The 14,447-nt window shown below is 37.6% G+C and overlaps 1 protein-coding gene across 3 annotated transcripts in view; it reads left to right on the forward strand.

Annotated features, from left to right (window-relative positions):
- TDG (thymine DNA glycosylase) overlaps positions 1–14,447 on the forward strand; it is a 33,425-nt gene that overhangs the window by 16,254 nt on the left and 2,724 nt on the right. For all 3 annotated transcript variants that reach the window (XM_059936781.1, XM_059936782.1, XM_059936780.1), the window contains exons 2-8: positions 6,593–6,732; positions 8,722–8,963; positions 9,787–9,856; positions 11,265–11,400; positions 11,602–11,684; positions 11,764–11,858; positions 14,050–14,221. In XM_059936781.1, the coding sequence (XP_059792764.1) occupies positions 6,642–6,732; positions 8,722–8,963; positions 9,787–9,856; positions 11,265–11,400; positions 11,602–11,684; positions 11,764–11,858; positions 14,050–14,221 (889 nt within the window). In that variant the 5' untranslated portion in view covers positions 6,593–6,641. The remainder of the gene's footprint in view (positions 1–6,592; positions 6,733–8,721; positions 8,964–9,786; positions 9,857–11,264; positions 11,401–11,601; positions 11,685–11,763; positions 11,859–14,049; positions 14,222–14,447) is intronic.

Genomic DNA, 14,447 nt, shown 5'->3' on the forward strand with positions numbered 1-14,447 from the left:
TACAGATCTGGGGAGGGCTGGTTGTTCACATCGTCAGACCTTACTCAGTGTCTTACAGCAAAGTAATAGGTCTCTTTGGTACAATGTTTAGCTCAAAACTGTCTGACTTATATTTGGTCTTAACTTAATCCATTGGGTTATAGATCATTTTTTATTTTGATTTGCAAAGCTTTCGCCTTGGGAAATATGGAGAATTCTGTGTTAGTACTCTCAGGAATTTATCCTTGGGCATTCTGAAATGACTCAGGCCCCAGGTAATTCTGAGAAAGTGGTTCTCTGTCATCCTTGACTTTGTGCTAATCAAGGAATGGCATGGAACTTTGGGTATAGTGAATTTACTATTTACTTTGGAAGATTAATTTCAAAAAATTCAAAGAAAAAAATTCCACAGATATAGACCTCTTTTTTAAAAAATAGAGAATAGTTCAAGAGTCTAAACAAGTACTTACAGTCTAACCAGAGAGGAAAAAAGGAAAAAGAGGACCAGTATGTTTCTAATGAGCTCAAGCATGAAAAGGACATTTACCAAAGATGGGAAGTAGGATGCCAAGTCAAAAATGACTGGAAACGTGTGACACAGACCACTGAGACTACAGACAGTTAAGATTAACCCTCAGATGAGATTGGGCTTTCTAGAAATGTTAAAGAGACCAAGAACTTTTTTGAGTTAGTGTGGACAATAAGGACAAGAAAGATTTGGGTTTTCTGCCTTGTTCACTGGCATGTTGTTAGTAGATGACAGAAAATATAAGCACTTAGTTCTGATTTTGATTTTTCATTTCATGTTAAGAAAAATGATTGTAGATGGAAAATGGCAGAATGATTGTTAGGTTTAAAGCTCAAGATCAATGAGGTCATTTAAGAGAACTTTTAGCTGCTCTGACAGAAATCATGTTTCCTGACCCAGATGAGTTGTATTTCAAGTGAGAGGCCAGATTACAGTATTCTTTAATAACTTGTAGACAACAGGAGAGGGGCCTCAAGTCTGAAAATAAACACATGGATCCCTTTTATTTTCCACAGGTGGAGTCTGTCGTGGAATTTATTGACTTTGATCCTAAATAAAATTTTTACTTCTCAGTGGTTATTGAACATATTTAAAGGAACTAGTGACCACTAAGCTACAGTATAAGTTCAGAATAAAGCAAGACCTACCAGGCTAGGTTCATTCCCTTTTTGATAATGATACTAGGCTAGACAGCATCAGAAGGTGGATGACAGGGGTATCTAGAATATTTAATCATCCCCTGTTGTCTTTGTTTTTGTTATAACAAATGTGTTACATACCAGGCACTGTTTTAAGCGTTTTACATGTGTTAACTAATTTTATTCTCATAATCAATAAATTAGGTGCTTCTGTCCCCATTTTACAGATGTGGAAGCTGGGACATAAAGAGGTTAAGGAACCTGCCTACAGAACTAGTAAATGGCAGAGCTGAAATTTGAACCCACGCAGTGTAGCTTCAAAGTCAGCCTCCCTGACATCTGTACGTTTTGTGGGCAAGATAAGGATAGACTGGTGGCAGTCCTCTTAGGTGAAATCAAAACTGCTTTACTACTGAGAGTCAAGGCCAGGCTGAAGAGAGGTCTATACTGATATGCCATGTAGTCCTACCCCAACTTTTCAGTGTTTAACAGCTTCAAGGTGCTGATGGCATGCTGATAAAATATTTGAGTGACCCAACTCTGTGAGGGGTTTGTGGAATTGATAGATTGAGTCAGAATCCATGTCGCTCCCAACTGGCTGGAATGTGAATCATCTATTACAAAAAGAGGCACAATCCTGTGCTTAAGTATGGAAAGAACAGTGCTACAGGTGTGAGATGAGGGAGCGGTGACAAAGGGCAGTTTTCATTGATGGTAAATTCAGTATGAATCAACAGTATAATGTGGGTGCCAGTAAAGCTAATGCAATGATTTTGTAATATGTCTCCAGAATGAGGAAGTTGATAGCCCTGCTCAGTTTCAGGATGATGAGGCTATAGAGTATTTTTATTTTGTTTTATCCTAAGCCCTAGAAAAATGACCAGATAGTGAGGAAACTTGAAATTATGCTAGATGCACAATAGTTAAATGAGTTGGGGTTCTGGCTCATTCTCAGTTTTTTGTGTTTACAGTTTCTAGTAGACCCTGCACAGTAAGTACCCAGTAATGCATGGTGAATACACGCACTTCCACTTAGCAATATTGAACGTAGGCTTTAAATAGTTATAATGTATTCCATCATAATTTATGTAACTAGTCACTTTTAGTTGAGCATTTGGATTATTTAGTATTGATCGTTATTTTGTAAGTATTCAGTGTTGTGTATGCTTGTTTAAATGAAGGTAATAAAATGTTGCTATAGAGTGAATGTTTGTGTCCTTCCAGAATTCATATGTTGAAACCTAACATATGGTTAGGTTATTTGGAGGTGGGGCCTTTGGGAGGTGATTAGGTCATGAGGGCAGAGTCCTCCTAATTGGAATTAGTGCCCTTGTAAAAGAGATTCCAGAGAGATCCCTCACCCTTTCCCCCGTGTGAGGACACAGCAAGAAGTCAACCTAAAATGAACCATAAAGCAGGCCCTCACCAGTCACTAAATCTGCTAGCACTTTGAACTTGGACTTTCCAACCTCCAAAACTGTGAGAAATAAATATTTGTTGTTTATAAGCCACTCAGTCTATGGTGTTTTGTATAGCAACCTGAACAAACTAAGACAAATATATTTAGAAAAAAAGCAACTTACATCTTTAAAATAGTAGAAAATAACTGAAGGTTAAAGAAGTTGGAGTCATTCATCTTAGAGAAACCTTAAAGAGTTAGTTTTTTGGGTTTTTTGTTTGTTTTAATTTTTATTGGAGTATAGTTGCTTTACAGTGTTGTGTTAGTTTCTGCTGTACAGCAAAGTGAATCAGTTATACGTATACATATATCCTTTCTTTTTTAGATTTGCTTCCCATTTAGGTCACCACAGAGCATTGAGTAGAGTTCCCTGTGCTATACAGGAGGTTCTCATTAGTTATCTATTTTATGCATAGTTGTGTATATATGTCAATCCCACTCTCCCAATTCATCCCACTGCCCCGAGTTAGTTTTTTGAAATGCAGCAAAATCTGAATTAACTGGACTCCTTAGTCAACTGTGTGTGTGTGTGTGTGTGTGTGTGTGTGTGTGTGCGCGCGCGCGCGTGTGCGCTCGTGCGCACATGCATGCCTGTGTGTGTTTTGAGAAAGACCTTTGGAAAATACACACTTAATCACTTTCAGACAGTGGTAAAAAACCAGTCCTTTGAGCACTGTTGTTCAGGTGAAGGGGGTGTAAATGGAGGCTAGGAGAGAGGAAAGGGTTAACTGCAGGAAAAGGGGAGAGGTGTCCAGAACATTTGTATGTGGGGACAAACACAAATGATAGGGGAGAAAAGTCAACAAGGGGAAATAAAATCATTTATCGTGCTCGTAAGTTTGATATCAGGGAATTATAGAAAATTAAAATGCTTTGGGGTCCGTTCTGAGTCTGGACAGGTTTGGTCTTATTTCCTACACTTTCTCCATATATGTGGACATCACGGAATCTCACCCCTCATTTTCATGGGGAGGGAACGGAGGTCCTGAAAGGATGCTAAGTGCTCCTCTGTTGCTGTCTCTAATACAGAGAAAATGATTGTTCATAAACATTGCAGAATTCTGAATTACGAAGTGGCAGTTATCCTATATAAATATAACAAATGTATTTAGGAAATATTTTCACATTAAGGTTGAAATAGGTTCATGCTGCTTCCAAATTTAACCATTATTAGATAATAGAAAATTAAATTATCCAAAACTCTAGTTTCCTGGCATTCAAGTTCATAAAGGGTTTGGTACAGATGTAATGCTGTCTTCTCCAAGTAGTAAGAATGTTGTAGTCCACCCTCTTTCGTTTTGTTCCGGCTGTTAGGAAGCTGTTAAGATCATCAAGCTAAATTGAATGCTCAAAAATAGTACATTACCTCAGAATTTATACATTCTATTTTTCATAGCTTTCTCTATTTCTTTTCTAATTAAACTTACTGCAAAGTGCCAGGGATAATTTTAGAAAGATTAAGGGACACATCCATATTATAGCCAAGTTTCTGGATTTTTTTAAAAAAATTGATGCATATCTCTTAAAATAAGACCACATTTTCTCTTCCGTATTTTTCACTTTTTCTTCAGCCAGCTGAATTCTGAAATTTTGGTTTTCAGTTTCTGAAAGTCAGAATTTAATGACCCCTAAATATGCTAAAGGAGCCGCATTTTGGAAATTCATTTTTTTAAGTTCAGAATCCTTTTGTAATGGGAACGGTGTTTCCCTTGTTTTTATATTTTTAAGAGTGGATTTTTGTGAAGTGCTCAAAATGCGACAGATATGTGAAACTCTGAGAGCCGTAACAATAGACATGGGGGAGAGTGAGACGTTGCCTTCCTGACAGTGCGACACTCACTTATTGTGACCACGTGAGTTTTCTTTTATATATTCTAGCTGAAAGGGGCTATTAGATCTCCGGAAACCATCACTGGCCACAGTCCGAAGTTACAGTGCGTTTTACTGGAATTTCCAATGGTAGCCACATGAGATCTCTCGACTAACCTAGCTACATATCCAGCTCCTCGTTAGCATATCTCAGTCATAAACACAGCCAGTATTTGGACAATTTATCCAGAAGTGCTATGAATATTATTAAAGAAAAGTGTGAAAAAAGAGAACATTTGACTTTGTGCCAGGCAAGGTTTAAGCCCTTTTTGCTTCTTTTCAATTTTACAACTTAACTTCTAGTCCTTGCCTACATACTTTCTCCATGAGCAGCCTTAGCTCACAATATTATTTTGTATTCTTTTCCACTTTATTATATATTAAACATTTTCTGTGCTTTTACATATCAATTAATTTAATTTTTAGTAGCTGCATAGTAGACTCATGTTAATGTACTATAGTTTACTAAGTCATTGTATTGTCTTTATTTTTTCATATGATTTGAAAACAATGTATTTAAAGAAATAAAACTCTTAAGATATATAGTTTAATATCTTTCTCACTAATTCTTCATCTTTTCTTTACCATCTTACCCTTAAAGATAGCTTGAAGCTAAAATGCTTCGCCATTGTTTTGTCCACTGAGATTGGGCCCCTGTTTTTCTTTGAGCATCCAGTGTTCTAGCCTAGCCACCCACAGGTAGTTTGTAACCCTGTGTCTGCCTGGGCCGTTTAAGTTTATCCTGGGGAATGTTTTAGTTTGCCTTCTTTTTTTAAGAACCAAGTTATTAAGGTATGATTTACACGTTGTAAATTTCATGCATGTACCGTGTGCTAGTTTGCCTTTTTAACCTCAGCTTTCTGAGCACCCTGTTTTCTTTGTCCACACATCACAGAAGAAGAAACTATTAAGCTTGCCACAGAAAACATGGCTTTTCTCTCCAAATGGTAAATGGTACTTATCCATTTTATTTCCTAGTGTTTTTCTTCCTTCTGCATATTTAATGGCATTTTTTTGGCATCAGCTGTAACTCAGGTTTCATAAAATGTGGGTTTCCTTCCCTAGCTTTGTGCTGATAGCAACAGCTTGGGGTAGTGGTTTATAGTCACCAGACATATTTTTTAGCATTTGTTTTCTGTGAAGGCCTGTGTTCCTTACATTGAACAGAACACTTTGAACAGAGTTTAAATCATGTTCAGAAGAGAGGTTTAGAGTAGTCTTTTCCATAAATTCACAGATATTTATGGAAATATCCATTTCTAGTCCTCATTTAGTGGCAAAAAAAACCCCCAGCAACCGTTAAAAAAAACAGATCCAGTGAATACATAAGTAAACAGGCAAGTAAATCAAAAGAGAACCTTAAGTTCTTAAGGAATGGGGAGATGTTGGTCAAAGGGCACAAACCTCAAGTTATAAGATTAACACATTCTGGGGATCTAATGTACAGCATGGTGATTTTAACGAATAATGCTGAAGGATATACTTGAAAGTTTCTGAGAGAGCAGATCTGAAATGTTCTCACCACAAGAAAGAAATGGTAATTATGTGCCCCGGTGGAAGTGTTAGCTAAGGCTCTGGTGGTAATCATTTTGCAGTATATGTGTGTCAGGTCAACACTGTTGTACACCTTAAACTTATACAATGTTACATGTCAACTATATCTCAATAAAACTGAAAAAAAAAAGATTAAATTGCAGGGGACCTTTGTGACAAGAGGATTAAATACTGAAGGTTGGAATACAAATTATTTTTGTGGATATTTCAACCCTGTATGGGCTGGTGGGTGGTTCAACTGTCTACTAGAAAATTCCCATGATCTCATTTCAGGGAAGTACACGCTTACCTGACAGGACTGGTAAGTTTTACTGATGACACATTTTGTCATTAAAACAGTGTGAGAGTTAATTATAGATGGTTAGTAGGCACCCAGTAAAGGATGGGTAAATGTGTACATATGGGAAGAGATCTTCTTCCCCTCTTTGCTCCTGTTGTCAACTCTAAATAAATACTATAATCTGGTTACAAATATTTGGATCCTGATGGTTTTTTGGAGCTGACCATTTAATCTTCCATTTGGGTAATTTTGTCTTCTTATCTTATCCTTAATTGTTCTTTCAGCTATTCCCTTCAGCAAGCGCAAGCTTTTTATACATTTCCATTCCAACAAATGATGACTGAAGTTCCTATGGCAGTTATGAATGAACAAGAAATGCCAGAAGAAGTTCCAGCCCCGGCTCCTGCTCAGGAACCCACACAAGGTAGTTTTCACCAGGATACTTTGGAAAATGAGCTACTGCATTAGCCAACATATTTAAGAAAGGGTTTAATGATGAATTTTAACTCTGTTTTTGTGTTAAAAAATTTAATCCACTTTTTTAAGTACTTAATAAGTGCCAGGCACTATGATAGGTTTTGGGGAATAAAAGAACATGAATCCTGCCCTCAAATATCTCCTAATCTAGTCAACATGGAACTCCTCGGTACGCTAAGTGATGCAGAGGGGCACAGGATGCCGTAGGGCTGGCACCTAACTTGGACTGAGGCTCAGAGGCAGCTTCCCAGAGCTCTGAAATTCAGTGGTGAGGGAGTAGCACGTGAAGCACATGACAAATGGGCTGGGGAAAATTCCAGGCCAAGGGAGCAGTGTGCACCGAAACACAGACGTGAAGAAGCATGACACAGTTGAAAAACCGTGATTCTGTGTTATTGGAGTCTGGAGTATAGCAAAGAAATGGTGAGAGATGAGGCTGGATCAGGGGGCAGTCGAGGCTTCTTGTTTAACCTAAAGAATGTGTGTTCTATTCTGTAGGCGATAGGAAGCTGTTGAGAGAATGGAATTAGAGGGGGACTTAAATAGATTGATATTTTAATATCATAGAGGATAGACTATAATAGAGATATATCAAATATGTATCTAATAATAATAATATATATGATAATATGGTAGAGAGCAGGGCAGAACTTGGAGGCAAGGCCGTGGTTCATGGATTTCCTGCGGGAAGTGAGGGAGAAAGAGGAGTCTGGCACTTGGACGAAAGAGGTACCATTCACCAAGACAGGGGATTAGAAGAGAGGAGAACAGATTTGGGGGTGGATGGTGGAGAGAGGGTAACGATTTTCTGCAGTGTAGCAGTACGGTGTAAGGAATGTGCTCAGAGTTTCAGTTTATAGTTGCCGGAGCACATCTAACTGCACTGCATTGGAGATCCACCCTGCCCTCGACTCTTCTGTCTCTCCGGGCAGGGAGCACTAGGACTTCTCCAGCCACCAGCCGATGGAGGTGGACCCCTGGGCATAGGGAGTGGCTGAAGCAGTGTGAGGAGAAGAGAGGACGGATGGGTGGCTCAGTTGAGGAAACGCCAAATAGTAGCGGAAAAGGATAGGGGCCTGAGAAATGAAGTGCCACGTTAAAGAGTTACGGATGACAAAATCAAGACTTCCTTTGGGTAATTTTATGTCGCTGGTGCTTGTCCGCAGGTAATTTTCCCCCAAGGAACATTTGGCATTGTCTGGAGATACTTTTGATTGCCATGACTGGCAGGGTGCTACTGGCACCTAGTGGGTAGAGGCCCCAGTTGCTGTTAAACATACTTGAATGTACAGGACAGGCCCTCACAGCCCAAAATCATTCAGCCTCAAATGTCAGTAGGGCCAAGATTGAGAAACTCTGCTTGAGGTCCTGAGATCAGAGCCCTAGTCTTACCTTTTGACAAGTACTGCCAGCCCAGAGAGTTCATCCCCAGCATGTCTCAGTTCACCTCTTCGACTGTGTGGGGAACAGAATATACGCTCAGTTCCTAAAACAAGCCCACAAGCCATTTGAGTTCTGCTGGAAATTACGGGGGAACTGAATTAAAATGTTTCCCTTCCTCCCTGTTTTTCTATCTATTTATTCTTTCATTTGTTGACTTAACTATTTATGTATTTACATTTAGAATTCTTATAAAATGGTACATAGATACGTTGTGTCCCTGGGGAGCCCAAGATGCCAAGTAATATTGTGTGGAAAATCAATCTATGATTATAAAGGACGTTCCATCCCAAGAACAGCTAGCAGAGGAAGGAGGGTGGGGTTGAGGCCACATAGACCCAGAAGGAAGGGGGAGGTATTGCAGAGGAGAGTGATGTTGGGAAATAAAAGAGAAAAGTGGAAAGGATGTTGATGGGGTGACTTTTCTGGGAAAGCTGCATAAAGCTTGTAAGTTAAGGTTTTCTGCATCTACGTCTTGGAAATCATTGTGTTTCAGAGACTCCAAAAGGAAGGAAAAGAAAACCCAGAAAAACAGAACCAAAAACACCAGTGGAACCCAAAAAACCCGCTGAAGCCAAAAAATCTGGCAAGTCCACAAAATCAAAAGAAAAGCAAGAAAAAATTACAGACACATTTAAAGTGAAAAGAAAAGTAGACCGGTTCAATGGTGTTTCAGAAGCTGAACTTTTGACCAAGACTCTACCGGACATTTTGACCTTCAATCTGGACATTGTGATTGTAAGGATATTTGTTCTCCTTTGGTTTTATAAATAACATTGGTGGATTAACTTTACTTAACCATATCCTTGCAAATAGCATTTTGCTGAAAAGAACCATATCTAAGATCCTCTTGGTAGTAAATGGTGCCACCTTCTTAAGGTTGTATTGTATGGGTTGGTTTAAGAGGGTGGGCTCCGGGGCAGGGCTGTCTGCTTTCACATCCTGCCACATGGGTATGACCACGGACAAGCCTGAACCTTCCTAAACACCAGTTTCCCCATTGGTGAAGCAGGGGTGATGATAGGATGAAGGTGGCTCCTTTGGCATAGGGATTGCAATTACGTAAAATAATCCGCGTGACTCACTTAGGTTGCATGACACCTGTGGGTTCTCCATAATTGATAACACTGATTTTGAACTTTGATTTTTATCAATAACTGTAAGAAACATCAGCATGGAAACAACTGTGTAGACGATGTGGAGTCAGCTGCTTGTTGGGAGTTGAGAAGCAAACTTGTGGCTGGACCTGGGCTCAGGTTGATTGATTGCTCCAGCTCCTCTCTCTTTCCAGCCCAGTTGGGGGTGAGGCTGCTGGGGATATGAGAGAGTCAAACTGGTTTTTAAAAACAACACCAAAACTTTTAATATAAAGGAAGTCTCTTTCCTCAAAATGGAATACTTTGTTCAGGTCAAGAGTTGGTACTTGATAGAGCAATAGCTTCTGATGCTAGATTAGCTTTTTATTTTAATCAATTCAGTTTTATCCACCACTCCTCCATGGAAGCCCTAAGACTTAAGCCTACTTTTCAAGACTAAAATGTACAAACATTTTGTTTTGTAGATCGGCATAAACCCAGGACTAATGGCTGCTTACAAAGGGCATCATTACCCTGGACCTGGAAACCATTTTTGTAAGTGGTTACCTTTTTTCTTTATTTTTTTATTTTTAAAAATATTTATTTATTTGGCTGCATCAGGTCTTAGTTGTAGCACACGGGGTCTTCGTTGTCGCATGTGGGATCTTCGTTGTGGCATGCGAACTCTTAGTTGCAGCATGTGGGAACTGGTTCCCTGACCAGGGATCGAACCCAGGCCCCCTGCATTGGGAGCATGGAGTCTTAGCCACTGGACCACCAGGGAAGTCCCTGTGGTTACCTTTTTTAATATTTTACTTTTAAACTAGATATTCTTGTTAATAGTTTGGGTCTTGTTTTTTTAAACCAAATTGTGTTTTTTAAAAAGAAACTATGGTTGAGTAAATATAATACATCTTTTCTATGTGTTTTTACACAAAAATAAAAGGTTTGAAATGATCTGACGCTGTTAACATTTTGGTGTATAAGAGTGGAGGGGCATGAAAAAGGAGTACTTTCTCTTTGGTTTGAGTTGTTTTCAGTGAGTTTTAACACCTTTTTTTAAAATGATTTTTCTTTTTTGTTACTATTCTGTTATCTACAGAATAGTAACAATAGTACATCATTGTACCAGTACAGACAGAATACTTACCTTTCCAGATTTCTGCTCATCTTATTTCCTAGGAGAAATGAAATGCATTGGCAATCAAGCTGTAATAGTTAAGAGAGACTCTGATTGGAGACGTTCTCCACACATGCTTTGTATCTAGCAGAAATTAGTACTGAAGACCTTCATACTTGTAGAGTGAGCTTTAAAACCAAGTATAACTCCTGTTGTATTGTCCTATATATAAATCGTCTTATCTATTATAACACTGCCTAATAGACAAGGCGTGCAGTAGACAATCAGGAAACACTAGCTGATTAAGTAAACAGCATTAAAAACCTTTAGTACAAATGACAGTAATGTATTTTTGGAACTAATAACATGTTGTCTCCATTATTTGAAAACAAAATTTCTAGAGAAGTTTGAACTTTTCATTTTCTCCACTGTCAAGATGCTTACATGCCCTGAGTCCATTGGTGTATGTTTATCTGTTTAGGGTTTTCCAGGGGCAGGTGGTGGTACTTCCAGTTATTAGAAAGCTAAACAAACAGTGTCGAAGTTTACTACACTGACTAGCTGTGTACTCAACAAGCATTTACTTTGACCCCCTGTAAAAAGGAGATAAACAATAGTAATATTTCAGTTACGACAATTAAATGAGGTAATCCATGTGAAGGACTTAGCACAGTACCCAGCCCATAGTAATTGCTTGGTATGGTATTTGACCTATGTTATAATTTTTTAAATATCCGAAATCTTTTTTTTTTTTTTTAATTTCAAGAGTAGACCCACATCAATACACGGGGCAGAAAAACCTTTGACCTTCTACAGAAATAAACTGAACTCTCTTTTTCACAGGGAAGTGTCTGTTTATGTCAGGGCTGAGTGAGGTCCAACTGAATCACATGGATGATCACACTTTACCAGGAAAATATGGTATTGGATTTACCAATATGGTGGAAAGGACAACACCAGGCAGCAAGGATCTTTCCAGGTGATTGCATAACATTCGGTTTTATTGGTTGGAACCTTGGTCATGCTGGGTGCCTCATGTACTCTAGGAGGATCCTATGTATCTAGTTTAAGCTGAGCTTAACCGTTATATGATTTGATCTTTTATAGAAAGCTATCTGAATTTAGCGTATTATAAATATTGCCATATTTATATTTTGACTACTTTTTAATTCGATTTTAGTAAAGAATTTCGTGAAGGAGGACGTATTCTAGTGCAGAAATTACAGAAATATCAGCCACGAATAGCAGTGTTTAATGGAAAATGTAAGATTTACTTTTAAATTTTATCTTTTTTCTTGGCTAACGTTATGGGCAATGTAAATATGCTTGTATTTCATTTTAGGTATTTATGACATTTTTAGTAAGGAAGTTTTTGGAATAAAAGTTAAGAACTTAGAATTTGGACTTCAACCGCATAAGATCCCAGACACAGAAACTGTAAGTCCTTAAAACTGCATTTGTAAATCAACTAAATACGAATTTTCTCTAGCTAGTTTCCCCTTTTTATTTGTTCTGTCCATTTTTAATTTATGCTGTGAAAAAAAACCACTGTATTTTGTGGAATAATATCTACATATCAACTTGAAATAATAGTTGCAAATTAATTCAGATACTGTTATAGTTTTATTAGAAAAAGAAACATTTGTCAGATAAATGTCTTTATGACATTATGTTAGTTATGTTATTTGGCTAAAATATCGAGAGGAGCTGGCTCACAAGCTCATTCAAAATATATTTAATGGCATATTCTTGTCAAATTCAAGTGGGTTAGCCCTTATTCAGTTGTGAAACAAACATGTAAATATAGACATGATCCCGATTAGTGAAACTGCTAATCACCCCCCGTTTATATATCCTGGCCCAGTCTCACGTTAGAGCCATATAAACAGAACAGCCCCGTTGCAGACAGGCATCCAGCCAACCTGACTGGCATTTGGTGCTATTGTCTTTATACATAAAGGCATCATGGCATTTGGTGCTATTGTCTTTATACATAAAGGCATCATGAAATAACACATTGGTTTTCAAACTCTATAATTTCTGTGGAGTTTCTGCAGACATTTGATTCAAAGTTTGCTTCTTAAATATAGTTTTAAGTTTTGTTTACAACTTCTAAAATAAAAATACACATGCACAGACCTCTGTGTTACAGACAGCATTTTAAATGACAAGAAGCCAACGTGCTGACAAGTTTTTGTGGAGACCTCAGAATAAAGTTTCTGCCACCAATATATATTTTAACTTCTTTTTAAATTTCTTCTGTTTTTAACTAATAAATATGTGATTGATAAAGTAGGTTGTAGCACTGGTCATTCTTTAAATTGCGGCCTACCCTTGTCTACTTGGGTAAAATTGTACAGATGAGTTCACTACTTCCTATAAAGTACTGCATTATTGTCCCTTAAATGCCAGATGAGGCTCAGGTATGTCTCTTGGATGTGTGATCAGAGTAGTGCAATAATAAGTGAACCTGAATCATATCAAGATAGGTAGTTTTAGCTCTTACAATGATCTGTGAGTGCATTTATCTTATAAAATTTATTCTTTATCATGAAGTATTCAGAGTTATTGATGATATTAGTGATCCAGCTTTGAAAAAAATCTACTTTTTCAAGTTTCTGGATCACTTTAATCGAAGACTGTCTTGAGCTTGGAAACTGTGCTATTACAAAACCTGGTAGCGTTTGCACCTACATATCTTTCTAAATCAGGATTTTCTAAATGCTGCATAAACAAAACAAAATAAGTGAATAACGGTTTGGTTATTTTTCTGTAATATATGGTATAGAGGCCAATTTAAAAATTGTAAAAAATTGCAACTGGAAAGTCCATAATTCAGCAGCCTCACTCTTTTATATAAGATATATATATCCTGATATACATTATGCTCTGTGAAGGACAATTTGTCATCATCATCCAAAATGATAAATGCAAATATCTTTCTTCCTAGCCATTCCACTTCTAGGAATTTATCCAACAGATAGACTCACACATATTCAAAATTAAATATATACAAGGTTTTTCACTACAGCTTATAATATTAAAAGATTGGAACCAACCTAAATGCCCACAGGTGGGCTCTGGTTAAATTATGAAACTACTACACAGCTATAAAAAAGGAAGCTTGTTTTACTCTGATATGGATACCTGATACGGAATTATCTCTGAGATACATTGTTGAGTAAAAAAAGCAGGGTGCAGGATAGGGAATAGAGCATGTTACCATTTGTGTGTTTTTAAAAGGGGTGAGGGAGAGTACATATATCAGATACGTTTATTTGATTGTATATTCATGGAAAACCTCTGGAACTAGCAATTGATTGCCCTTGGAAAAGAGAACTAGGTGGATAAAAACAGAATTTGGAGGAAAGACTTTTCATTGTATACTTATATGTCGTTTTGTACGAACACTGGGGGAGGCGGGAAGCCTCATTGTTTTTGATTTATTGACTTTGTACTAAGTAAATATTACAAATTTGAACTCAAACACAGCTACTTTTATTGATTTTGCATATATTTATATGATAAGTATCAAGTTATTAACCCAAAGAAAGATTTTCTAATCTCAAGATGAGTAGATTCAATAGACTTGTAAGATTTCTATAACTACAAAATGTTATGATTCTAGCTCTGCTATGTTATGCCATCATCCAGTGCAAGATGTGCTCAGTTTCCTCGAGCCCAGGACAAAGTTCATTACTACATTAAGCTGAAAGACTTAAGAGATCAGTTGAAAGGCATTGAGCGAAACACAGAAGTTCAAGAGGTGCAATATACATTTGACCTGCGGCTAGCCCAAGGTATGTTACCATTATCACTCCTGTTGTTCATTTCATGGATGTCTACATTATAGAAAGTGTGTTGTGAATTTTAAATTAAGCAGGAGAAAAGAAAACAATTATATTGGCAGCCAGAGTGCTCTGATAACAGGTGTTAGTCACTATTAAAATCCTTTTACCGAGGACTTCCTGTCTCATCTGGGGGCTCCTACAGATGTTGAGGAGCCAAGAAGCAGTGTAGCTCACC

The sequence above is a fragment of the Balaenoptera ricei genome, chromosome 10 (assembly GCF_028023285.1).
Source record: "Balaenoptera ricei isolate mBalRic1 chromosome 10, mBalRic1.hap2, whole genome shotgun sequence".
NCBI lineage: Eukaryota > Metazoa > Chordata > Mammalia > Artiodactyla > Balaenopteridae > Balaenoptera > Balaenoptera ricei.